We start from the raw sequence: 27623 nt of genomic DNA, 5'->3' as shown, positions 1-27623 counted from the left end.
CTCAGTGGGTTAAGGATCTGGTGTTGCCGTGAGCTGTTGTGTAGGTCACAGATGCAGCTTGGATCCCGCGTTGCTGTGGCTCTGGTGTAGGCCAGCAGCTATAGCTTCGATTGAATCCCTAGTCTGGGAACCTCCATATGCTGTGGGTACAGCCCTAAAAAGACCAAAATAAATAAAGAAATAAGAAGCTTGTAGAACAGTATCTAACATAGTGAGCACTATGAAAGTATTTTATGTTGGTGTTTTTATTGTTTTTTATTGTTTACTTTTTTTTTTTTTCTTTTTAGGGCAGCATCTGTGGCATATGGAAGTTCCCAGGCTAGGGGTTGAATCAGAGCTGCAGCTGCCAGCCTAGTGTGATCCAAGCCATGTCTGCGACCTATAACGCAGTTCACAGCAACCCATACCGCAGTTCACAGCAACCCTGGATCCTTAACCCTCTGAGCGAGGCCAGGGATCAAACCCATGTCCTCATGGATACTAGTCAGGTTTGTAACCTGCTGAGCCACAATGGGAACTCCTAATGTTACTATTATTTTTAGCACTTGCTGTGAGGTCCTACTAGTCTTAGGGACACAATAAGTATAATTCAATGCATAAATGAGCCCCATTATAGATTAGATTCAGATTAAGTTCTGGAACAGTGCTCTCCAACAGAACTCTGTGGTGATGGGATTGTGCTGCCTCTGTGCTGTTCAGTAGAGTAGCCACCAACCACATTTGGCTGATGAGGACTGGACATATGAATGGTGTGATTGAGGAACTACACTTGAAATTTTATTCAATCTAAATATGTATAGCCATGTGCGGCTAGGTCCTGCAGTGTTGGACAGTGCAGTCCTTTGAACACTCTAGTGTGTAGATATTATGATTCAGTGTTTGGCGTTTTTTGAACGTCTGTAGGTGATTCACATGCAGGTGGAATTGAGAACCACAGGACTAGGGCTTTTAAGCCAGTACTTTCTCATCCATCCATCCACCTATCCATCTATCAAGAGGTAAATTCAAGAAGTAACTATTAAGTTCCTGCTATGTGCTAGTTTCTCTTCTGGGCAGAAGCAGTCAGCAAAGGGAGAGAAGGTCTTGGCTGTCAAAGAACTTGTGTGCTGGTGGGGGAATAGATACCATAAAAGCACACAATAAACAGGCCACTCCCAGGAGTTCCCATTGTGGTGCAGTGGAAATGATTTCAACTAGTATCCTTGAGGATTTGGGTTTGATCCCTGGCTTTGCTCTGTGGGTCATGGATCCAGCATTGCTGTGAGCTGTGGTGTAGGACACAGATGTGGCTCAGATCCCAAGTTGCTGTGGCAGTGGTGTAGGCCAGCAGCTGTAGCTCCAATTAGACCCTTAGCCTGGGAACCTCCATGTGCTATGGGTGTGACCCTAAAAAGCAAAAAAAAAAAAAAAGAAATAGGCCACTCCTAGACAAGGTGCTTGAGTGCAATCAGGACAGAAGAGAGTTTTGCTGTGATGACTGGCTTGGAGGGGATGGTGGTACTTGGTTAAAGGAAGGCCTCCCTCAGGAGGGGACCCCTTGAGCTGAGACCTGTTTGATGAGAAGGAGACAGCCTTGTCCTGATCTGAGATTCCTGTTCCAGGCAGAGGGAACAGCAAGTTGTCCTGAAATTGGGGCTGTGCCTGGCCTATTTGAGAAACAGGTGAAAGGGCGGTGCAGTAGGAATGGCGAGGACATAGGACTGTAGTTGTAGGTGAGCTTGGAGAGGAGGGCAGGGTGTTATTTTTTAGGGCCTCTGGGGCCAAGGTCCTGTGTTCGAATTTTATTCTAAGTGCCGTGGGGAACCACAAGAAGATCCTGAGCTGCTCTGTGCTCAGAGCACCTCTTTAGTTGCCATACTGTACCTGGGTGATGAGGAGGGGCTAAGTGGTGGCTGGGGCACAGATGGTGGCAGTGCAGATATAAGAGTGTGGCAGACAGGAATCTACCAAGGTAGAGCTGACAGAACTTACTGCTAGGTGGATGGCTCTTGAAGGTCACAGAGTGTTTTTTCTTAGCCCTACACAGTGAGACTGGGTATTTGGTATTCCCACTGACTGAATAAGTTTCCCTTCCTTCCATCTTCAGGAGGCTGCTAAGAAGCTTTGAGAGGCCATGGAGTGTAGGTGAGGGGATGATAAAGCATGTAGCCTGAAGCGGTGTTGCTCTGACTTGAAAGTGCAGATCACCTTGGGGATCTTGTTAAAATGCAGACTCCGACTTTGTAGGTCTGGGCTGGGGTCTGAGATTTTGCATTTCTAAAAGGCTCTTCTGTGATGCCGGGGCCACCTTGGCTTGAGCCCCACTTTACCTAGGGAAGGCTTACTCCTGCCACCCAGGGGCTCAAAACCATGATCCCTGGAACCTGTGTGTCTTAGGAGCAGGTGGTAGGTAGCCAGGAAGAATGCATAAGAACACACTTGAGTCCATTCTTCTGGATCTACATGGGCATCTTGGACTTGGCCGAGCCCTCTCTAGAGACTCAAGGAATTTGCTTGGTGAGTAGACAAAAGTCCTTGCCCTTTTGTTTGTCCTTTGGGAACATAATTCCTCAGCAATTATTTCACAGCCTGTAGCAGTGTAGGCACAGCTCTTCAAGTCCAATCTCCAGAACTCCATTTGAGGGGACGTATTTTACATGAAAAAGAAGCCTTTAAAGCAAAATGACCCGTGGGCAAGAAGGCACATGACTCCCTCTGGATCAGCAACCTCATGTTATTAACACAATGCATTTACTCGGGTGTCTGGGTGGGAGAAATGAGACTTGATCACCAGAGATATTAACAATGGGATGATCAGTTTCAGTGGAGAGGCAGTTCCACTCCAAAGCAGTGCCTCTGGCTCTGGATCCATTTCTTAATGAAACAGGAAAGGAAGTGTCAAGAAGTTTAATATGATGCATTTCGCTGAAGAGCATTACTATAAGTGAAACCTATTACCAGGCCGCAGGATTTAGGGCTGTTTGGAAACAAGTGTACTCCCTTGTAAAAGGGGGCTGGTTCAACCGTATTGATCATCCGGGGCCAGCACAGGAAGTTTTATTGAGGCAGGATTTCATATGGAAGCTTTTTGTAAATGAAACTAACATTTGATTACTGGGAGAAAATTACTGCGACTTGCCATCTGGTTTCCCAGCCAATACCATTGATTCATGGTGCTTGTAGTAGTTCCTAATAATCTGTCCCATTTCATATTGTATGAGATATTGAAGCTATTTTCCTGACTGCTCCAGTCTAAACATTTAGGGTTATTGCACCAAGCTTGCACTCCAGCTTTCTTCGATCTAATTTTTTGAGTTCTCAAGTGCTGCAGCATTTATCATTACAGGTTATTAAATTATCATGTGGTAGTTTGCATTTTTATTATGTTCTTCCCTTCTAATATATGCAGATCTTCCCGTTAGAGCCCACATAGATTTTTTTCACTAGGCAAAAGGAGGAACGTTGAACTGTCTCAGCCCACCTCAGTCAAAATGACCGATATCTTTTCTTGTTTCTGAGTGGGAAGCTCTTCAATAAAGCCACTCGCTCTGTGGGTTTGCCGCTCCGGAGAAGCCTGATTCCTCCAATTCCCAGTGCTCGTTTTTTTTTTCTATTTATTTCTCTTTTCTTTCTGGAATTACTGCTTACTCTAGAGATAGCTGCTTAATAGGAAGAATCAGGCACAGTCTAAGGGAGCTCTTAATGAAATGTGTTCAGTTCATAATATGGTCTTAGAATTAAGGCTGCAGCTTTTCCCGTGTTTATAGAAGTGCTCCCAGCAAAATTATACAACACCTCCCTCCTCTGTAAATCAGCATGTTACTTCCTGGAGGGGGATTCAGAGTGATGGCCCCGATCAACACAAAGCAACTCTTACTTGCCAGTAGAGATAAAAGTCAGATCCATGGCGCAGCCACAATTGCTTTTCAGGGATAGGACTCCAGGCAGAAATGGCACATGGAGGTGTTCCTTCAGAAGGGACCCTCTTCCCAGTGCGAATAAAGATGAGCCTTACATAAGATGCTTGCCATCCCAAGAGGCTGTTTCTGGCAAGGAAATAGTCAGAAATGTCCATAGAAAAGTCTCTGTGATGCCAGCTTTGATTCTGCCAAGAGGCATCACAAGCTTAGGAGCCAAACAGTCCTGGGTGGAAATCCTATCTCTGCCACTTTCTCACTGTGTGATCTTAGGAAAGATAGGTAACTGTTCTGCTCTTTAGTCTCCTCTGGAGAATAGAATCATGCCTTCTTGGCTGCTAGAGAGTTGTAAGAATTCACAATAATACATGCTAACTTTCTATCACACTGGGTACCATTGCCTATACAAATTGTTGCTTTCAAAGCAAAACAAAAATGTTAAGTTGGACATTACCACTAATCTTTTATTCTTGTTTTTACATTCTTTGGATCAAAATTTTAAAAAAATCAACAACCTTCAACTGATTCTGACCATTTCTTTCCTCCTGGCTCTTTAGACTCTATTGCAAGCAGTTTTCTCTGCTGATGCAAATGCTGGGAGTGTCATCTTAATAAAGCCAGTCTCCCTAGACACTAGTGGCTGAGTGGATGGCTTTGTTCCCATGTGCCAAGCTGAACCTACCCTGCAGCCCAGGCTCCAGCAGCAGTGTGCCAAAGGCAGTGTTGGAACGGAATGTCCAGGGTCTGTGATGGCAAGGGCATCACCTCTGTTTTCTGACCTGCCGAGGCATCCTGCAGTGGATGACATGTCAGCAGGGGGAGGGCCACAGGAGCTGTAACTGCTGGACAGAGCCAGGTGCATTTGCGTGCATGAGAGTCTTTGCTGTAGACACACAGTGTTGAGTTGGAATGAGAGGTAGAAAGCAGCATGGTTTGTTTCTGATGTTCTTGGCTTGCATGAAGGTATCTCTTTCAACACATCTTATTTCTTAAGCATGAAGTCAAAGGGAGATAATATAACCCAGTTAACCTGATAGGGCTCCAGCACGTCCCAGGGGATGCATCCATTGACCATCTATCATCATACACACAGCTCTCTGCTCAAGAGAAGAGCCCTGACCCCATGTCAGGGGTGCACAGAGCAACATGCTTTTGACTCTCTGGTCCAGAGTGAGGCAATCGTTGCTTTCTTACCGAGGTGAAGGATATACTTCTCTGTACATCCCATTGGAGAGGCTGTGCCTCTGATCTAGAACCTGGAGATTACAGTCTTCACAGAACATATTTTGTTTTATGTTGGTAATATTTCTAAGACCCTCTTAGACCTGCTTGTCTGTGCAATTTCCCCAACAGGGTATCTCTCCTGGCCTCTCACTTTTATTAGACATAAAACATCCCATGTGCATAATTATTCTCCTTGTCAGGCCTGGCTCTATTATTCTCTGGCCCCCAGAGCCATTTGGATCTCTTCTCAAAGGGTCTGGAAGGCTGTACTCACTTCCTCATTTCCAATTGAGATCTGGAAAAATTCATCTAAAGAAATTTGACATTTAGATCCCTAAAATCCTAGTGTTACATTCAGTGGGTTGGGGTCCTCTTCTTGCCTTCATCCTGAGACGCCCCCTCCCCACCCCCGTGCATGCATTCTCAGTGGAGGCGATATCATTGCTAATGGAGTGAAGATTGCTTCTTGTGGGTGGAAGAGGGATGCAAAAAATTTATTGCTCTTTTTATGTGTAAAGCATAGATACTTATACAGCATGTAAACAGATATGCAGTATGTCTCTGGTATTAAAATACCATAGGAGGCCAATTAAGAAGAAATGTCTAAAAAGGCTCTTGGGTGTGGGATAATGAAAAAAGGTTGAAAAACACTGCTCTAGAATTTTACTCTTGGTATCTCATATTCATTATTCAAAAAAAACTAATGCCTGAATGGAGACTCTTGGCTCTCCACTTGGGGTGAAGATATTACCAGGTGTAGTTTTGGGAGGAGGGGATGGCTAGTAGTGTGTTTCCAGCTGAAAGTTGTTCAGAATTCTTGAAGGGAAAGTCATGCATGTGTCTTTAATAGCAAAGGAATCACCTCAGAGATTTCGAAGTTGCAACTCCTGGACTACACCTCAAATGTACCCTAGAATCTTCTGGAACTCTGGACATCATTTGGGTGATTCCTAAATTGTCAGACCACAAGTAGTCAGACTCAAGGTCCACAACTGCTGATCTAGAAGAAGGAGAGAAAGTGACTTAGATTAAAAGCAATAAATGCTGGAGAGGATGTGGAGAAAAGGGAACCCTCTTACACTGTTGGTGGGAATGCAAATTGATATAACTACTATGGAAGTAAAAAAAACTTATTATTTTTAGTTTCTTCAAAAAACTATAAATAAGATTACCACATAATCCAGCAGTCCCACTCCTAGGCATCTATCTGGAGAAAACCATGACTTGAAAAGATACATGTGGAGTTCCCATGTGTCTCAGCAGGTTAAGAACCCAACTAGTATCCATGAAGATTCGGGTTCAGTCCCTTGTCATTTTATTGTTGAGTTGTAACATTGGTATAAAGTGTTACTCAAATCTCTTTATTCTTAAAGATTTTCTGTCCAGTTGTTTTATCAGTTATTGAGAGGGATATTAAAGCCTCCAACTGTTATCATTGAATTGTTTATTTTTCCTTTAACTTGACAATTTTTGCTTCATGTATTTTGAGGGCTCTGTTATTAGTTTGATGTGGTTTGGTTGACATCTGACATTGTGTAATTTGCTTTATGTCTCATATCTTTTTTTGTTCCTTTGTTCCTTCCTTTTTGTCTTCTTCTGTGTTAGATACTGTCTCATGTTTCATTTTGATTACTTTTCTCCTTATGTTTTGAATTATTTTCTTAGTGATTCCATCTATAATAGCACAGGCTACTTCAGATTAATAGTAACAATTCATGCAAAATACGGAAACTTTGCTCTAATACACCTTCATTTCTCTTTCCTCCTTTGTGCTAGTGTCATATGTTTATATATGACATCTATCTATCCTATCTGTCTATATATCATGAATTGAACAATACAGTTACTGTTTTATGCAGTCCTATACCTTTTAAAGAAGTTAAGAGGGAAAATATTTATCCACGCATTTAACTTTCCTGGTATTTTTATTTCTTAGTGTTTATATTTGAATTACATATGGTATAATTTCCTTTCTACCCAAAGGAATTCCTTTAGTATTTCTTGCAAGGAACATCTACTGGCAATGAATTCTTCCAGTCTTGTTTATCTAGGAGTGTCTCTATTTTGCCTTTAATTTCAAGTTGTAGTTTTGTTGATTATGGAATTCTTGATTGATAGGTTTTTTTTTTGTTTGTTTTTGTTTTTTTTTTCCACAGCCATAGTATGTGGAAGTTCCTGGGCCAGGGGTTGAACCCATACCACAACAGTGACAATGCTGTGATTCAGCTGCTGAAGTGACAATGCTGGATCCTTAACCTTCTGCACCACAAGGGAACTCCTTTTCTAGTTTTTTAAAAATACAATCCCACTGCTCTCTGAGTTACCTTGTTTCCAGTGAAAAATCCGCTCTTTAACCTTATTGAGAGTTGCTTGTATGTGATGAGTATTTTTTTTTCTTTGCTGCTTTGAAGATCATGTGTTATTTTTGCCTTTTAGCATGTATGTACACAGGTTATAATGTATCTGGGTGTGGATCTCTTGGCTTTTGCCCAACTTGGAGTTTGTTAAATGTGTTAAATCTATAGATTCATGTTTTTCACTACATTTTGGATATGTTGGGCATTATTTCTTCAAATACTTTTTCTGCCCTTTTCCTCTCTTCTTTCCTTATGGGACTCCCATTATATGTATGTTAGTGTGCTTGCTGATGTCCCACAGGTCTCTGAGGTCCTATTCATTCTTCTTCTTGGTTCTTCAGATTGATAATATAATTTATTAATTTATTTTCCAGTTCACTGATTCTTTCTTCTGACATTTCACATCTGGTATTGAGCTTCTGTAGTAAATTTTTTATTTCAGTCATACTTTCAACTTTAGAATTGCCATTTGTTTGTTTATTGTTGTTATAACTGTTCAGAGTCTCTATTCATTGATTATCATGTTTAAATTTAAACATAGCTATTATTTAAAATTTTAAACATGACTTTCTTTAGTGTTCTGCACATATTATATTAGGTGCTTTGAATCTTGGTTATGTCCAACATTGGGATCCACTGTGAGACAACTTTTGTTGACTACTTTTTTTCCCTGAGTAAGGAAAGGCCACGCTTTCCTGTTTGTTTTTTGCATGACTCTATTTTTTGTTAAAAATTGAGCATATGAGATAATATACTCTAGAAACTCTGGATTCAGTTTTCTGTGCACCTGAGATTTGTTGTCATTGCTGTTTGTTTAATTACTCATCTAGACTAAATCTGTTGAATCTGTTTCTCTCATGGTGTGTGTCATGGATATCTTGGCTCAGGTTTTTGTTTTTAAATCTCGTGTGTGTGGTTTTTTTTTTTAAACGTGTTAAATTCTTGTTTTTATTTTTATACCTATCTTCCTAGGCGTCACCCCTGTGTCTGCAGTCAATAATTGGTAAGAGTTTGAACTCCAATGCCTGCAGCATTAAGATTTTACTCAAAATTAATGGAGATCCCATCGTGGCGCAGTGGAAACAAATCTGACTAGGAACCATGAGGTTGTGGGTTGAATCCTTGGCCTTGCTCAGTGGGTTAAGGATCCGGCATTGCTGTGAGCTGTGGTGTAGGTCACAGACATGGCTTGGATCTGGCATTGCTATGGTTGTGGCGTGGGCCAGCAGCTGTAAGCTCCGATTTGACCCCTAACCTTGGAACCTCCATATGCTGTAGGTGTGGCCTTATAAAGCAAAAAAAAAAAAAAAAAAAAAATTTATTCAAAAATAAGGCAGGTTTTAAACCTTCCCAGGTTTTACTTTCTTCTTTTTGCATCTCCTTTGCCAGTGCCCACAGGCTCACAGACAGGCAGGAATGAGTAGAGAAAGTGGACCCTCTCTGGTCTCTTTTCCACTTGTACACAGCTTTCAGTCAACAGAGACCTGTGAAGAGGTTATCAAGGACCCTGTGGCTGATCTTCCTGTTAAATTTCTGACTAGTCTGCCAGTCTGTTGCTTGACCCAACCAGCACCATGACCTCAGAGTCTTAAGGTGGACCCCCTGTTCATTTGCCCTTAGGATTGCTATTCTTACTTACAACACTACTGAGTGTGGAGTGGGGTTTTCATGTCCACTTCAAATCAAGTAGACTCCCTCCATCCTCAGGCCCACCTGGTAGAACTGCTGTGCCAGTCAACGTGGGTGGGGTGTGGGAGGGAGAGAAAGAACCCAGATCCCCATTGTTCTTATCAGAGGTTCAGAAGTTTTTCATGGATAAATGCTGCTCAATTTGTTGTATGTTTTAGTCAGCTTAGGGTCTCGAAATAGTTGTTTTTGACAATTTTTGTCTAGTTTTATTATTATTTTTTGAGGAGAGGATTTGTCAGGCTTTTAACACTGCTCTTCTAGCTCCATTGTCTTCTTATCTTTCAGAGAGGAGAAATCATGTGGCAGGAAAAATCATGTACCTGTTAAAGGTATGGACTCTGACACCAGACTGCCTGGGCTTTAACTGGCCCTGCCATTTATTGCATGCATGAACTTGGGCAAATTACTTAACCTCTAGGCCTCTGTTTACCCATCTGTAAAGTGAGGATAACAATAGTACCTACATAATGGGATTGTTGTGAGAATGAAATAGGTTAATATACATACAGTGACAGGAGCAGTGCTTGGCACACCTTAAGTGCTATAAAATGTGAGCTTTTATTATTATTTCAGGGAGGGCAGAGGCTTATCTGGGACTTTAGCCCCCATATCCTTGCCCTAGTGCCTTGCACATTGTCAGCTCCTCTGACCTCCAGATCATCTTTCCTAAGTGATGCTCGATGTGTGCAGGAAATGAGGGCAGCTCTCAGAGTATCCATGGGTGCGAGGAGGAAAGACTGCAGGGGACCCAAGGAACAGATGGCTTTGTGCCTTGTTGAGGCCAAATACTGGTCAGTCTTTGTCTTGGGCTCATGTATGTTTTTCCTCCCAGCCCCAGGAACTGCTTAAAATGTCCAAGTGCCACTCACATACCACATTGAGTTTGAGATCGGTCTGCACATTTGTGTTTCCAAGCAGTTGGTGAGCACAGTTCTCACATTTCAGAAGTTTTCTTGCATCAGACAGCTCCATGGGTGAATAAAGCAGCGTGGCCACACTGTTTCTAGAGAGGGAAGGATCACTGGGGAGCTGCAGGAGGACAGAGGAACTTACGGTGTGTGTCCACAGCCCAGGTGGCTGTGTGCCTGTGCAGAGCCATCCGGCCAGTTGGTACTCTTGCCTCCAGTGGACACAAGTGAGACGAAAGGAGTACGGGCTGAACCCCCTCACCACCTTGGTGGGACATCTTTCAGCAGGACAGTCCTGCACAAGTGTCCTAGCTTGGCCACCATGTGTCCTACTCTGTGCTCAGGAGTAGGGCTGCGGAGATGATGAAGACAGCCTGCAAGGAGTTTTCATCCAGATGGGCCCAAATCATGACGGCCAGGGAGAAGTGAAGGCGGGGTTTTCACAGAGGAGGTGTCATTTGAACTGAATAGGTAGGGGTATCTGAGGTGAGTGGAGTAGGATGGGTGGGGGGTATTTGGGGCCATTGGAAGGCCAGGGGATGAGAAAGATCCAGGCCAGTGCAGGAAAGTGCAAGCGGGGATGACTGCAGGAGGCGCACTGAGAGACGGAATGCGGCCAGATCTCGGCAGGTCTGTCAGCCCAAGACAAGGAGCTCAGGCTCTTTTCGTGGGCAGTGGGCGTCACTGGAGGTTTTTATAGAGAGTCTTAGTTGGGGATGGATTGAATGAGGTAAAATGGGAAGGAGGACAGCCATGAGTGTGGATATACTTGGGAGAATTCAGAAAAGAGGGAACGAGAAACAGAATTGAGACCAGTGGGGTCTGGAGGAGGGGGGAGAGGAGGAGGAGCAGGGGCCAGTGGGATGCAGAACTGAGGATGCTTCTTAGCTTTTCCTGGGCCTAGGACCGTGCAGATATCAGTGAAATTCTTTTTTGCCCTTTTAGGGCTATACTTGTGGTATATGGAGGTTCCCAGGCTAGGGGTCAAATTGGAGCTACAGCCACTGGCCTACGCCACAGCCACAGCAATGTGGGATCCATACCTCGTCTGTGACCCACACGACAGCAACGCTGGATCCCCAACCCATTCAGCGAGGCCAGTGATTGAACCCGCATCCTCATGGATGCTAGTTGGGTTCATTAACTGCTGAGCCACACAGGGAACTCCCTGAAATTCTGATGTTCATGGAGGGAGGGATCAGAAGGCTGGGTGGGCTTAGCGGTGAGGAGGCAGAATCCTGTGTTGGGACCCGTGGAGGCTGGGTGCAGTGGCCATCTAGGGCTGTGAGAGGGGGGATTGGGTGCCCTCAGCATGTGGGAGACAGAAGAACGTGGGTATCCCTCCAGGAGGATGGTACAGTGACTCAAGGACCGTCATATGTGACCTTGGGGAATCATGGCCATATAGACCAGGAGACAAGGAGGAGAGGGAGCAGGTGGGAGGGAGGAAAAGCATGGAAGGCAGCTCAGTTGTGCAGGAGTGGCTGGCTGTGTCAGAAAGCCCAGAAACCTGGTGTATAGGCGGGAAAAAACCAACCACCTTGAAGACATAGGAGCTCACTGGGAAGCTTTATCAAGAGCAGCCTCCATGGCTCTAGCAGAGTGGTGATGCCCCATCACTCTGTGTTGTCTTGAGCATGGAAAACAGCTGTCAACCTGGCAAATGTGGACTTTCTTTATGACCTTGATGGAAGGAAAGAGGAAGAATGGCAGTGATGGCATGTTCCCATTGTGGTTCAGCAGAAACAAATCTGACTGGTATCTATGAGGATGTGGGTTCGATCCTTGGCCTCACTCAGGGGGTTAAGGATTCGGTGTTGCCATGAGCTGTGATGTAGGTCGCATATGCAGCTTGGATATTGTGTTGCTGTGGCTGTGGCCGGCAGCTGCAGCTCAGATTTGACCCCTAGCCTGAGAACTTCCATATGCCTATGTGTGGCCCTAAAAAGCGAACAAAAGAAAAAAAAAAAAAGGTCGGTGACAAGAAGAGTGGTTTTAAGTTGTGGTTTTTATATGCATGAGCATTGGGCAAGCTTGTGGTTAGAATAGTGATGCAGCCAGTGGAGTGGGGAGGGAAAGAAAAGCGGGCAAAGAGGTAGAGGAAGGTCTTTGGGAGCCAAGAAGGGATGGGTGGGCAGAGGGGTCCGTGCTGAGTGGAGGGAGGGCAGCTCTTCCCTGGGTGCAGGTGAAGTGGGCACCCCCAGTGCCTTCTTTCCCTTCGAAGCCCCTTCATCCACGTTGGATCCCACCTCTTGCTCCAGCAGGAAGAGACGCTGTGTCACATCCACACTTAGGTCAACTTCACTTCTCTGTTTAATTACAGGAACCCTCTTTGGTACTTAGCTTGGTATAAATTGGTACAGCATTGTTAACTCCTTGAACAAGGTAACGTGCATCCAACAAGTAATAGACCGTCTTACTCAGGGGTGGTGAGGCCAAGTGGTACTGAGTGCTTTTAGTCTAATGTGGCGGGGTGGCGGGGGGGCAGAACTGACTGGGCATCGGGAGACAGCCTGTCCCTTAGCAGGTGCGTGACCCTGGGCTATGTACTGTGCTGCTCTGGGCTTCCCCCCAGTAAAACGTGGGGAAGGGGCTAGAACATCCTCAATATACCCTTCAGTAGTAACCCCATTGTCCTGTGAGCCAACACTGTGTGTCTTCGGTGAAGCTTGAGGGTGTTTTGTGTCTGAGATGCACTGAAATAACAATGGATTTGAGTAGGTCAGGGAAGATGAACTCCTAAGATATGTGGCTGCTTCCTTCGTTGCTCTGACACCAAAACTGGACTTTCTCAGTCTGTCTTTTGGAAGCTTTTTAATGCACATGAGCAGGCATTATTTGGTTCTGATCCTTATTTATCTTATATCTTACACCTGGATGCACAAACTTTGGCAACCATGTTATTTTCTTATCAGCTTATTTGTATGGTTCATTTCTGAGAGAGGTTGTCATTAGGTGGAAGCAGATGATTCTTGGTGTTTAGGACTAAACTTCTCTGTCTGGTGGTTTGCTCTTGAGGAATTACGTATAATGATTTTGTGTACACTGTCCTAGTCGAAGCAGTTTATAAGTAGCATATTCCTGTGGAATTACAAGTAAAACCTGGAGACCAGGAAGAAGAAGAAATGCAATGCTTCAGTACAGCCCTGGCATCCCACACTATTGCCCTAGCATGGCGGCAGGCTTGAGTCAGAGATTCCTGGTAAGCAGAGTGAAAAGGGAAATACAGCTATAATCATGCTTTTGAATGGGAAAGCAGTACAGTTAGTTCCTAGGCAAAGCAGAGCTTTTTCTAGTGCTTAATGAAAAGCATTTCTCATATCAGCCTTAATCCAGTGTTTCTGAAAGTATCTATGTTTTTTTTTTCCCCCAAGGGATGTACAGTATTTAAAAAAATAAATAAGGCTCCATATCAGGAGAGTTTCAGGAAATGCTACATAATATGTATTTTGACGGATGATTAACAATGAATATTACCATTTTGAAATCTCTCATAAGTCTTGCAGAGAAACCTGTTTATCTTTGTTCAACCCAGAGTTTTCAAAATTATGACTTCATAATGCTTTTCCTCCTTTATAGCTTCTAATAATAATAATAAAGCTTTTTTAAAAAAAACATCAAGTTTGTGTGATAGAGGCCATGAGCCTTCATCATTGGAGTCAGGGGCACCTCCCCGAGGCAGGGAGCCGGGTGCTCAGTCACTTGGGTGTGGGATGGCTGGGCTTCAGTCCTGGCCCCTCCACTCACCAGCAGCGGGACCATCATCTTCTCCAGCCTCAGGTTTCCTCTTGTGTAAAACTGGATAATACTTTGACCTACCCCCTGAAGTCATCGTGGAGGGTAACTCTGTCAATAGATGTACAACCCTCGTACTGTCCTGGATAAGTCACTGATAAGTGTTCTCTGGGTTGTAATTAATGTTACCTGCAGCCCGGAGGACACTTTGCCCTGATGCTGGGTTCTTTCCACGTGACTGGGTACTAACTGCAGTGCTTCTTTGGGTACTGGCGGTGCTTCTCTTTATTCTGGCAGAGAGGAGCCCTGTTTGCCCTGGGTGATAATTGCCTCTTTTCAGAGTTGTTTTCTCCATTATACTGGGAGCTGGCTGAGGGCACCTGCAGCCCTGGGATTACAACCTGGCTCGGCTACTCAGTCTGGGGTTTTCAGTCCTTCTGATGGTAAGCCCAGCCCTCTGGTATATGGAGAACCTGACCCAGTGAACACAGTTCTGCCTGGGGAGTTGTGTGTGTGTGTACGTACATTGATAGTGTGATAGATGGAAATCTCTTTCTTAAGACTCTGGTCCTCTATACGTTTTTGCTAAATGCTGAAGAAATCATTTAACTCTTCCTGTTCTTGAAATTTCTCTTATAAGAGAGACCTGGCACCACATACATTATGACTTCAAAGAATGGTCTCAAGTCCTGTGAAAGGTGCTAAGCACAAACTATTAATAGTAGTCAAGACTCATGCAAAAATTTTTAGTCATGACTTTATAGCTCACTCACTGAGTGGAAGAAAAGTCTATTTGCTGTATCCAGTAGGGATGGAGAATCCTTGTTTTTCAGTGATGGACCATTGAGCTATAGAGGAAAATCAGTGACAAGATTTATAGAAGAAAATTTAGAGGTTTTTTTTTTTTTCTAGAGAATTGGAGTTCCTGTTGTAGCTCAGCGGGTTAAGAATCTGACTAGTATCCATGAGGATGCAGGTTCAATCCCTGACCTTATTCAGTGAGTTAAGGATCCCACATTGCCACAAGCTGTGGTGGGTCACGGATGCAGCTCAGATCTGGCATTGCTGTGGCTGTGTTGTAGGCTGACAGCTGCAGCTCCATATGCCGTGAGTGCGGCCCTAAAAAGCAAAACAAACAAACAACAATAAAAACAAAAAAAAAAACAAGGAGTTGCAGGCATGTTAAGTACCTTAGTGTGTGGCTCTTAAAACCCCTCATGGGTCTCGGCTTCTCACCCCTTTACACATGCTGATGCCTTTGGGCGCCAGAGGCCAGAGTCATGTCCGAATCAGAGATCCTCCTTGTAATTCTAACTCTCCTTTTCAAGAGAAATGGTTGTAAATTTACACCCATTTATTTTGTGGGTCATAATGTAGGCTAAATCATTCCACCAGAAACAAAGCAACATTGACTGTTGGTCTTCCCTGGTTGACCTGCAAGGCAGCAGGGCAATCTGTTTGCCGCCAGGGCAGTTACAGGACGTGCTGTTGTGTTGTCTTTTGTTACCTGGTTCTGCAGACCTCGGATCCTGCAATTCACAAGTGAATGCCTGGTGCATGCCATTTCCCCTGTGTCCTAAATTACCCTCTCCAAGGAGCTGTTCAGATGAGAAACAAAACCACACAATACGCCTCCCCGCACCTGATGCAGTTGCTGTTGTCGCTACTGCTTCATCACGGGGAGGTTGGTGCCCAGGCTTATGCGGTTAAGCCCCTTCTTGCTTTGCCTGCAAGAGGATGTCCTGGTATATGAGGCAAGAAATTGAACTTGGCTTGCGAATTCTTTTCATGGGATTAAAAAACAAACAGACCTGTGTTAAAGTGGTTCCTGGAATGACTTCTCTGTGTCAGCAACAGGAGCGCTTCACGAACTTGTTACAAAGGGCCGGGGTTGTTACTGCCAGACACAGGAATAAGGCCGTTTCCCAAACTGGATGGATGGAGAAGGGTAGCACAGAAATGGGGCAAAACCTGTGTCCAGATCCAGCCCCGGCTTGTTTTTGCTAATAAAGTTTTCTTGGAACCCAGCCCTGCCCATCCTGTACAGACTGCCCGTGGATGGATGGTGCTTTTGTGCTACGATGGCAGAGTTGAGTAGTTGCTACACGGATTATGTGGCCCAGAAGCCTAAAATATTCAGTGTCTGACCCTTTGTGGAAGAAGTGCGCTGATTCCTGTTCAGGAACCCCAGGAAAGGGACCTTTCTCTGACTACTGTTTACTATGAGATTGATGTCCAGATTATTTCTGCAGCTGCTCCCAGCAGCCCTGGGCCCTGCTGCTGGGTGTGTAGTTTGAGGGTACAGGGCCCTTGCAAGTTCCCCAGGGGTGGCCTGCTGCTCTGACATCCGTATCCTTCAGGGCAGAAGAGCTTTTCGATACAGGTTCTTTGTACTCCCGGGCTCTTCCCTGCCTCCCAGCGCTCTTAGCCCTCACTCTGGCTCCAGATTGAGCTGGGGAGGAGACTCCCCCAGGTCCTCTTCCTCGACCCAGGCCTCTCATCAGCTGCCGGCTCCACCGCATTTAACACCCGAGGCATCATACACAGGCTTCCTCCTGGGTGGTCCTGCCAGCACTGCCTCGTTTCTCATCAGGACCTTGAAATAGCTGTCTGGGTGGTTTCTCCGCCCTCCATACCCTGCAGCACCGCCAGGATACTGTTGCTGAAGGATGGCTCTTGCTCAAGAGCCTCCCTTGGCTCCCCGTTGACCTTCAGTGGGACCCTCAGCCTAGCCTCCAAGGCCACTTTATCTCCTCAAAGTGCTCACAGCCCAAAATGTCTTCTTCCTCCCTTTCCCCGGGGTGGTGTGAACTTCCCCTCCGCCCTGCCTTCTCCACACCATTGATCTTTTTGCTCTTATGGTGTTGTGGCCTCACCCCCTACCTACCGGCTATAAAAATCCGGTTCATCCTGGGAGTTCCCATTGTGGCTTAGCAGTAATGAACCTGACTAGTATCCATGAGGACGTGGGTTTGATCCCTGGCTCCACTCAGTGGGTTAAGGATCTGGTGTTGCTGTGAGCTGCGGTGTAGGTCCAAGATGCGGCTCGGATCCCGTGTGTGTGGCTGTGGTGTAGGGCAGCAGCTGCAGCTCCAATTTGACCCCTTCCATATGCTCTAAAAAGACCAAAAAAAAAAAAAAAAAAAAAATCCAGTTCATCCTTGTTGCATCCCACGCAGATCTTCCTCCATAGGCTGCCGCTCCATTGCATTTCCCTGGATGGTAGGCTGGGTTGTTAGGACCATTTCTTTCTGCTCTTCCCAGATTGTAAATCCCACTGGGCAGGGATTCCCTCTCAGCCGTAGTCATGTTACTTGCACCTCCCAGGAGGTAGGCGCTCTGTGTGTGGCATTGGATTGGAAGTCACACAGCATGTGAACCTGGGATAGTTAGTGGTGGCCCTTTTTTTTTTTTTTTTTTTTTTTTTAAATAGCCGCACCTGTGGCATATGGACATTCCCAGGCTGGGGTGGAATCAGAGCTGCAGCTGCCAACCTAGGCCACAGCCATGGCAACACCAGATCTGAGCTGCATCTACGACCTACGCTACAGCTTGTGGCAGTGCCAGATCCTTTACCCACTGAGCAAGGCCAGGGATTGAACCTACATCCTCACAGAGACAATGTCGGGTCCTTAACCTACTGAGCCACAATAGGAACTCCTTGACTCTTTTCAGTGTGCCTACTATGGGCCAGCTGCTCTGAAGCATGGACTCGCAATGCAAGTATTGTTATCCCCATTGCACAGGTAAGAAAACAGCTCAGAAAGGCTGACTTGGCTAGGTGTTATCAGAGCCAGATTTGAACTTGAGCCTCCCGTGCTCCAGTGCTGCATGGACATGGCCAGGGTGCACTGGTATAACCATCCACGCACACATGGCCCCCTCCAGTGTCCATACCATGTGTCTCCTCTGCACACACGGGCATGCACATACGCACACACACACATCTCTACCTGCCTGTTCGTTAGAATCACTTGAGAACTTTGAAAATACTTATGCCCAGGCCCAGCTCTCACACGTTATATCACAGACCTGGTCAGGGAGGGGGGCAGATGCTGGTGTGTTTCTCCAGGTGATTCCAGTCCTGGCCCAACCTCCCCTCCCAGGCCAGAGTAAGAAAATAGACAGGGAGAGGCTTTACAAGGACAGTCCTGAGCTTCAGCTGCCGCCTCAAGAACTTGGCTGCTTATTCCGTGCCTCCCTGATAACCTTGGCCCTTTCAGATTGAGGAAGGGCTCATCTGTCCCTGGCTGTGGTCTCTGGGTGCCTCCTGTCCTACAGCATTTCTGACAGCAAGACTGAAGGTCTCCCTTTGGGGCTGGGCCCCCTTTGCTGTCGGTGGCTTGAGTGTGTGCCTCCCTGAAATGAAACCCAGATTTCCCATAGGAGGGGCAGATTGGACTTGAACTAGAATCGAGGGAGTGCTTTCAATTGGTATCCATTAAGAAAAACAATCTCTGGAGGGAGTTTCTCTTGTGGCTCAGTGGTAATGAACCCCACTAGTATCCATGAGGATACAGGTTCCATCCTTGCCCTCGCTCAGTGGATTGAGGATCCAGCGTTGCCTTGAATTGTTGCATAGGTTGCAGACGTGGCTCAGATCTTGTGATGCATAGGCCAGCAATTGCAGCTCCCCAATTGGACCCCTAGTCTGGGAAATTGCATATGCAGTGGGTGCAGTCCCAAAAAGAAAAACAAACAAAACAAGCTCTGCAGTCTTGAGTGGGGGTGGGCTTCTTGAGGAAGGAGAGCCCCTTGGAGCAGTAGTTCTCAAAATCTGGTCCCTGAATCAGCAGCATCCGCATCACCTAGTAGCTTGTTAGAAAATGTAAATTCTGGGAATTCCTGTCATGGCTTAGTCGAAACAAATCTGACTAACATCCATGAGGATGCAGGTTGGATCCCTGGCCTTGCTCAGTGGGTTAAGGATCTGGCGTTGCCATGAGTGTGGTGTAGGTTGAAGATGCGGCTTGGATCTGGCACTGCTGTGGCTGTGGCTGTGTGTAGGTTTGCAGCTGCAGCTGCGATTTGACCCCTAGCCTGGGAACTTCCATATGCTGCTGGTGCCGCCCTAAAAAGCCAAAAAAAAAAAGAAGAAAAAGAAAATTCCCAGATGCCTCCCTGAACTACTGAAGCTGAGACTCTGAGTTTGGGGTTCAGCTCTGATACCTTCCAGGTGATTCTGCTGCCAGTGAAGGTTGAGAACCACAGTTCTCGATTGGTGGTGAGCATGTGTGTAGACACCTGGAATGCCAGTGGCATTCCCCCCTCCCTGACGCTGGGCATCAGAGAGTTTTATAAAATCTCAGACCCCTGGGCCTCATCCCAGGGTTTGGGAATCTATATTTTTAACAAGTGCTGCAGGAGATTCTGCAGTACAAGTGGCCTTTTTATTTTTTATTTTTATTTTTTTGGAATCGTGGTAGCATCAACCTGATAAATATTTCATTCTTTTAATAATAACTTGGTATCTACTTGGCACAGGGTGAGGACACTTCCTCTCTTCTTTTCCTCCTGGAGTTGCGGCTCCTTTGTCTCTAATTATCAAGACATTTCCATCAGTCCTGTTACCCATTAAGTACAGACAGTCATTGCCGTTAGCAGGCATCTTCCTCATTCCTGGATTGTTCATTGCCACATAAAAGCCACAAGTGGGCTTATGGCCTCATGCATACTTAATTAGTCCAGCTTCTCCAAATTGTGTTTTAAGTGAGTGAAAATGGTCTCTGATCTAATTGATCCACAAAGCATCTTTTCAGAAGGTTTGTGTCACTTAACTCTGGGTCCAGAGAGGTGTCCCTGAGGCCTTTGAGAGGCCACGGGGTCAAGGAAATAAAGACCCTCCTAGTTTCTGTCACCCCTGTGGGTTGTTCTGCAAAGAGCAGGTTTGTGGCAGGACAAGAAGGGCAGGCACAGGCCTCAGCTTTCTCTGGAAGAGCTGATTCTTTGTTGTTTTGCCCACAGCTGGCTCTCTCCCCACCACTCTTACCTGTCATTATAAATGTCCACACCTGTGTGATATTTTATGACAGGGCACACCTGCTAGAATGGAGCAGTTGTCATGTTTCAGATATGCTGCCTAGTATGAATGTCGTGAAGGCTCATGAAATATGGCATCTGCTCCAGCCCTGCCCACCCTTCCTCCCACCACCGTTGCCTTTCACTCCTAAGGTGGAGGTCACCAGGCTGCAGCCCTGCCAGCCCACTCAAGGTGACTCTGGTGCACTCAGGGGGACCTTGCTTAGATGTGTTCACTCTGCATCTGGCTTCTTCTGGGCATTTCTCAAGCCTCAGCACCAAGGCCTGAAGGACACCCACCCTGGGGAGGGGTCCTCCACCTCCCAGGCAGTCAGGCTGTCTGCTTTTGCACTTCCCAGCGGCGTTGCAGATGACAGGCCTCTGTTGGAGCATTTATTCCATCATGCTTGTTTGTGTTAAGGAGCAAAGAAGAGACTAAACGAAGCCTTGTTTTCACTCGCCCAGACTTTTCAGAAAGATCTTTGATCGTCCCTGGGAGTACTTTTAAAGCCACTTTTAAGGAGACCAGGACTGGCTCAACTTCTTTTCTCAACATTTGCCATACCTGGTGCTCGAAAAATAGTTTCATCACATCAGCAGGGCTGCCTGAATTGTGAGCTGGCCTTGCCTTGGTGAGAAACACAATGGAAACTGGCATCAGAATTAGAATGCCGGTACAGCTACTATGGAGAACAGTTTGGAGATACCTTAGAAATCTATACATAGACCTTCCATATGACCCTGCAATCCCACTCTTGGGCATCTATCCGGACAAAGCTCTACTTAAAAGAGACACGTGCACCCGCATGTTCATTGCAGCCCTATTCACAATAGCCAGGACATGGAAACAATCCAAATGTCCATCGACAGATGATTGGATTCAGAAGATGTGGTATATATACACAATGGAATACTACTCAGCCATAAAAAAGGATGACATCATGCCATTTGCAGCAACATGGATGGAACTAGAGAATCTCATGCTGAGTGAAATGAGCCAGAAAGACAAAGGCAAATACCATATGATATCACTTATAACTGGAATCTAATATCCAGCACAAATGAACATCTCCTCAGAAAAGAAAATCATGGACTTGGAGAAGAGACTTGTGGTTGCCTGATGGGAGGGGGAGGGAGTGGGAGGGATCGGGAGCTTGGGCTTATCAGACACAACCTAGAATAGATTTACAAGGAGATCCTGCTGAATAGCATTGAGAACTATGTCTAGATACTCATGTTGCAACAGAAGAAAGGGTGGGGGAAAAACTGTAACTGCAATGTATACATGTAAGGATAACCTGACCCCCTTGCTGTACAGTGGGAAAATAAAAAAAAAAAATAAATAAATAGAATTAGAATGCCGGCCGTAGAGGGCCACTCAGATATCCTGCCTCCATCAAGACCTGCATCTATGTTGGCTGGTGCTCTGCAGAGCTCGCCCCAGGACCAGTGCTGGCAGAAAGGCTGCAGTCATTTGTGGTGTTTTGGCACTGTGCTAACCCACGTAGAATTGCCTGGGGTGGGTAGGGGGCTTTAACAAAATCCCAGGGCTCAGGATGCCCTAGCTCAGAAAGTCACAGAGGAACCAGGCATCTGAAATTTTTAGTGGTTCCCAAGTGCATCCCATCAGAAGGTAGCATTGAAAACCCCTGGCTTAAAGGAGTCTGTTTAAATGTGTGGGGTTGAAATGAGGCTAACAGGAATTACTGGGCTACTGTCTGTTTTTGATAATAAAGGTAAGTGGAATAGAGGCATGCACATCACTACAGGTGTGTGTCATGTGTGTGGATGCAGAGAGGCTGTGGATGCTGACACCAGTGCACATGTTTATGCATTTGGAGGAAGGCTAGTTCACCTGACTCTCTTTCCTCCCTTTCCTTAGCAGCACACGCTCAATCCATCAGCAGGGGCAGCCCAATCTCCCCAAAGATGTAATTCTGTCTCGTCAGTGCTGCTTAGATTTTCCTGTTCATTTCCACTGCCACGGTATTGACTCGGACCTTTCCTTCTCCCTTCTCTCAATCATAGTCCGGTCTTCTTCTCTTGGCATTCACTTCTTCATTCTTCTGCCATCCATCCTCCACACTACGGCCCCACCTCTGTTACTCTTAGGGTTTTAGAGTCTTTGCCGTCATTCCCCATACCCACAATAAATGGTGATGATGGCTGTGGATAGCCCCTGCCTAGCATTTGTGCATACATGTGTTTACTCCTGGCACCCGTTCTAAGGGATAGCCCTTTTATCCCCATTTTACAGATGGAACAGTGAAAGCACAGGGTGGCATACCCAAGGTGACACAGAGTCAGGACGGCCCAAGAGCTGCTGTGGTTCGCTGCCTCACCCCTGCTTCCTTGCCTCTCCTGGCGGCTCTCCGGCTAGGTAGGGAAAGGCTGCTCAGTGCTAATGGACTTTTCATCCATTCTGTCTGATCTTCACATCCATCCCACCTGTGTGTATCATAATTCCTAATTCGTAGAAATCAAGGCTTGGAGAGTTAAATAACTTGACCAAAGTCGCCAAGCTAATTAAGGAAATAATGGGTGAGATTCAGATCAGGGGTCCTCCCTCCACGCTCTGCCTTCTTTCCACCACACTGAAGGGATTAATTCCTTTAGGGTGGCATCCTTGTTGGCTTCTTGCGGTCTGTGGCCAACCTGTCTTTCCAACTATGTGTTTTCCATTCCATTATTAAATCATGCTGCCTGACTTTTGCTCATGCTGTTCCTTTCACCTGGAGTGTGGTTCCCTAACCAGCTAGGGTTGCTGGACCTCTCAGGACAGGGACTCCTGTCTTGCTGCCAATACCCTACGTGGACCCTAGGCAGGGCATTCGCGTTTTCCCTCTGCCTCCAGGAGCCCTAAGCTAGTGCATTGCCTCTTGACTTTCCTTGTGTGATTTCTGCATTATGAATGTAGCAGGTTACAAACATACATGACTGCCTTTCTGCCAGGTGGCATCTTGAGGCCAGGTGTCACCCCTTCCTCCTGTTTCTATTTTTTGTGCCTATGGCAACACCAACCCACAGCAGATGTTTTGTAGGTATTCGTTAAGCCAATGAAAGGCAGACAAGAATGCAGAGGTGGGAAAAGGCATAAAACTATTCCACCCAGGGGACCTTGGTGGGGATAGAGTAGACAGAATAGTTAGGGATGTTTATACTGGATGACCTCTAGGGAAATGTCCATTGTTTGGAAATTTCCAGAAAGGAGCAAAGAATTAACGATTATCCTAATGAGCTACTCTAGCTTGTCCATTCCCCCCCCCCCCCCCCCAGGTTTTAGTGTCTCTGTGTTTTTGTTTCTTTCCTTCAGGTATGCTTTGCTAATAATAATAACCTCCTGGTAAAAAGCCTGTGGATCCTTTATCCTCCAGCATGGACTTTTATAAATAGGATGTAGTTGGGAAAAAGCTTGTGAAAGCTGTGGACTTTAGGACTCTGGCGGGACTCATGAGCCGTAAATGGTGGCAGCTGTGGGGATGGGGAGGCGTTTCTTCCACATAGAGGCAGAACCTTTCAGGATGGAAACAGGTGCCAAGGAAAACTTCTTCGCCAGGGGGAAGGTTATTTCTTTAACCACTGAAATTCTTTAACCCTTGGGTTATCATACTAAGTAAATGGTTTTTGGACTCTTCCGGTTGAAATCACTCGGCACATCTAGTTAAAAAACTACCCGGCTAGAGGGCCTGGGATACACACGTGCGCCGCGCTTCGCGCAAAGGGGGCCTCCTGGGTGGTTTCTATTTGCATTGATGTTGAGACTGCGTTTTGCATCCCACAGGTGAGCGTCCTCACCACCCTGGAGCGGAGGTTCAACCTGCAGAGCGCCGACGTGGGCGTGATCGCCAGCAGCTTCGAGATCGGGAACCTGGCACTCATCCTCTTCGTGAGCTACTTCGGGGCTCGCGGTCACCGGCCCCGCCTCATCGGCTGCGGGGGCATCGTCATGGCCCTGGGCGCGCTGCTGTCGGCGCTGCCGGAGTTCCTGACCCACCAGTACAAGTACGAGGCGGGTGAGATCCGCTGGGGTGCCGAGGGCCGAGACGTCTGCGCCGCCAACGGCTCGGGCGGGGACCAGGGGCCCGACCCGGACCTCATCTGCCGCAGTCGCACCGCCACCAACATGATGTACTTGCTGCTCATTGGGGCCCAGGTGCTCCTGGGCATCGGTGCTACCCCCGTGCAGCCCCTGGGTGTCTCCTACATCGACGATCACGTGCGGAGGAAGGATTCCTCACTCTACATAGGTAGGAGCTGCCCCAGCGTCGGGGGGGCGCTGTTCACTTTTGATTGTTAGTAACTGGGGCGTGTTAACAAAGAAAGGAAAAAAGTGGGCTCCTCAGCTTTTAATTTTGCCAGAGCACCAGTTCTCAGACCTGGCTACACATCTCGGGTGTTTTGAAAAATGCTGATGCCTGAATTTCATCCTTGGCAATGATGGTGTAGTCCAGTCAGGGGTGCATCCTGGGTATCACCCCTCTTTTAAGGAGCGCCCCAGGTGATTGCAGTGTACAGGGGAATTTGATCTCTACCTTGCTGGAGCCTCAGCAGACCTTGAGTGGGAAGACATGGTGAGGAGGGGTTTTATGTTCATTAATCTACCTTTGTGTGTGTGTGTGAGGATTTGGGGCCTTCCGGCATTAGTCATGGAGGTATACTTGGGGTGTCTATGTATTTTTAATCATCAAAATTATCTCCTGGTCATTGCCCTGTTGAAACCCAATGAGAGAGGTGATTGCATCTCCAATTTTTGGTGTTACTCAAAGGTGGTGACTTCTCGTAAGTTTCTTTTCTCTAGTGGGGGTATGCAGTGGAACTGGATATTTAGGAAGACATAAGAATTTTGAAAAAAAAAATTGTTTTGCTCTGTAGTGGTCTCTGCTGTTTTATACTGGAAGGATGGAAGCCGTTTGCCCGTGTAGGGTTTAAGAAATATTCAAGTGGCAAATGGAACTTACAGCAAACGTGGTCCTTCGTCACTGCTTCTGGGCCCTGTTGGGTGGTCATTTGCAGAGTGAGGGCTGGCCTGCCAAGCATCTCCATCCTTTGTTTACCAAATCTGATTCTGCCTCCCACCAACAATTGAATTGTATGACACAGCCCCTGTCATTGAGTGCTAAGCTTTGAAAAAATTACCTCTGCCTGTGGAAGCCTTGTGCCTCCGGAAAGCAGTGTGCCTTGGAGTATAAAGTTAATTATAACATGGAGCTTTAGGTTAAAATAGAATTTGCACAGAATTTGTCCTAAAGATTCATATCTGCCAAGCTTCCTCTAGACACTGCCCAAGCTTTCTGAGACAGGAGGTTTTGGAACAGTTACACACTCACAGGCTGATTTTTTCTTCCCCCCTGTAATTTTCTGTCCCAGCGGTGGAGTAGATGACTTTGTTGAGTAAATATGTCACAGATGTATGTCTCAGCCCTCTGTGAACAGGCTCTAGGCAAAAAGGGTGGAGAGTATATGCCTTTCCACCCAGGAATGGAGCCCCTGGGGGTCTGGTCACGACCAACCTGTGGAACACAGAAAAGAAGATTGCACAGGCCGGAGAAAATCGCACAGGCCGGAGAGGGCCAGTTCCTCCTCCCTATGGGTAGGGGTTTCCATCATCGTGTCTGATGGTGGGCACCATGGGGAAAGGGGACAAAGGAAATCTTTGACATTTTGATGCTTTTAAGGCTTCAGTGAAAGCCGCTCCTTATGAGTCTGTTGCAGACCAGGGCCACAGCATGTAGTCAAAACTTAGTCTCCCAACATTCAGCCGGGCAATTGGTCTCTGGCTTGATTGTTGTCAGCCTAGGACCTTAGGATAGATGTTTTCTGGTGGCCGTAATACCAAGTAGATAAATCAGAGCACAGGGAAAGAAATGGGGAGTGAAAAGCTGAGTTCTTGTCTACGATAAAAATCAAGTAGAAAAATTTCTCCCTGGCATCCCTCCCGAAGTCACACCAGTGCTAAATCACCCCTGCTTGGGGGAGCAGGCTCAGGGCCCCCTTCCAGAAGTCCACCTGACTGAGTTAGGCTGTGGTATTTCCCAGCATTGGATGCAGCCTGGTCTGTCGGTGCAAGATTTTAGGATATGGAATCGTTTTGGTTTTGTGGGAGGTGGAGCAGCGGGAAGTAGGGCTGACCCTACAAGGCATGGGAGCCTGGTCTCATTTTGAGATCTCGTCTGTGGGATTTACAGTAAGTCTTTGGTAGGAAGAATGTTGAAGCCAAATTTCTACTAGGGGATCCATTTCCTTTGTGATAGTTACGCATTCGGAGTTGGGAGTGTCCGTTTGCATGGTGCATGAAGGTTTTGGTGGCATCTGGCCAAATTCCAAAACGTGACTGCACAGGGCTGTGGAGGTGGCCTTCCTGAGCATCTCCGACTGGTTTCATTGGCCTGTGTTTGTGGACTGGTTACAACAGAGAGCAAGCCTTCTGCACAGATTGGCCTCTGTAGGTGGCCTTTTACTCTGTGCATGGTTTGAATTCTCTGGGTACAATTTAAGAAGACCATGGCATATGCAGAGCATAACTGATTCAGTCATTTATTGTACAGGGCGTAAAAGGTGTTTGTGATCAGGAGACTGTTTTAGCATTTATCTCCTCTAATAAGGAGCTAGTTTCTGAAGCCAAATTAAGTGGCTTTAGAAAAAGGGGAAAGGCCACTGAATGCGATGGAAATGAATCATGGCTTTTAAAACTCTCTGCAGAGAGAAGGGCAGTCTGAAGGGACTGGTCCTGGGACTGTGGGTGTTGATGGGGACCCTTTGGGGTGTAATAGCCCGTGTGTCTCTTGGTTCTAGCTCCTGCAAAACTGGTTAAGAGGGAGAGGCCCAGCCATCTGATCATGCATCTAACATATGAGTGTGGCCTGGAAGTTGAAAGGATTATAAATACTACATGTGTGAAACAGAGGTCCTTCACTCCCTTCTTGTGGGTGTCAGCAGGGAAAGGGATGATAGCTATGTGATGCTCAGGCCGCAGGTCGCTGGCAACAAGCCCTGCCCCTGGGTGGCCTGCATGGAGGATCAGTAGCTGGGTACTGTCAGCACGTCTGTAGCAGTGTCCTAGACACCCTACCACCAGGGGGAAAGGGAACCGTTCCATCTTGAATCAAGCTGATATTTTCCACCCAGGCGACTATTTGCCTCAGCCTCTTGTGGCCGAGCCTCTGCCAAACTCCTGGATTCCTCGATGGGTCATTCACCAGGGGCTTCTCGGGCTGCCACTGTTCTGTAGCTGCTGCTGCCCAGCCTGGGGAGGGAGCCAGGGGAGCTCATTACCAGGGGACAAAACCTGATGAATGGGGACACAGCTCAGCTGGCAGGCTTTTCAGGACCACACAGTGTGGAGCCAAGCCTCACAGTGTGGCAGGATGGTGACCCGTGGGTGGCACGTGGCCCTCTTTCTTCCTAGAGGGCCTGAGTGGCAGAGGGGACTGTTTGATGTGGCTGCGTGACTGGGGTCCATGAATCCACCCTTTGGGAGTTACTCGCATGGCTGGCCCATGTTGTGACCTTCGATGAGCTGTTTTCTCAGCCGCCCTGCTTCTCCAAGTTCAAAGCATGGCCTGTTGTGTTGTAGGCAAGAGTAAGTAGGCTAATGAAATGGACTCACTGAGTCCTTTCATTAGGTTGCTGTGTCAATTGGTTGGTGCCTTTTTTTTTTTTTTTTTTTTTTTTTTTTTCCTGAGGAGGAAAAAGCTCCAACTGAGAGTGGTAAGGATTTTTAAAATAACTATATTTTTAGTTAAAAAGTATTACATGTTCATTGTTGACAACTTTGGAAGTATAAAACCTTTGAAGAA

At 46.5% G+C, this 27623-nt stretch overlaps 1 protein-coding gene across 2 annotated transcripts in view; it reads left to right on the top strand.

Moving 5' to 3' along the window:
• SLCO3A1 (solute carrier organic anion transporter family member 3A1) overlaps positions 1-27623 on the top strand; it is a 325300-nt gene that overhangs the window by 46599 nt on the left and 251078 nt on the right. For both annotated transcript variants that reach the window (XM_001924347.6, XM_005666296.4), the window contains exon 2: positions 23609-24074. In XM_001924347.6, coding sequence (XP_001924382.3) covers positions 23609-24074 — 466 coding nt within the window. The remainder of the gene's footprint in view (positions 1-23608; positions 24075-27623) is intronic.

Source organism: Sus scrofa, chromosome 7, assembly GCF_054392235.1.
Source record: "Sus scrofa isolate SSC_HxYL_T2T_F1_AM1 chromosome 7, Sscrofa_HxYL_maternal_Yorkshire_Landrace_v2.0, whole genome shotgun sequence".
Classification (NCBI taxonomy): Eukaryota; Metazoa; Chordata; class Mammalia; order Artiodactyla; family Suidae; genus Sus; species Sus scrofa.
The sequence above is the reverse complement of the archived record's forward strand: the minus strand, read 5'-3'. Positions and strand labels throughout refer to the sequence as shown.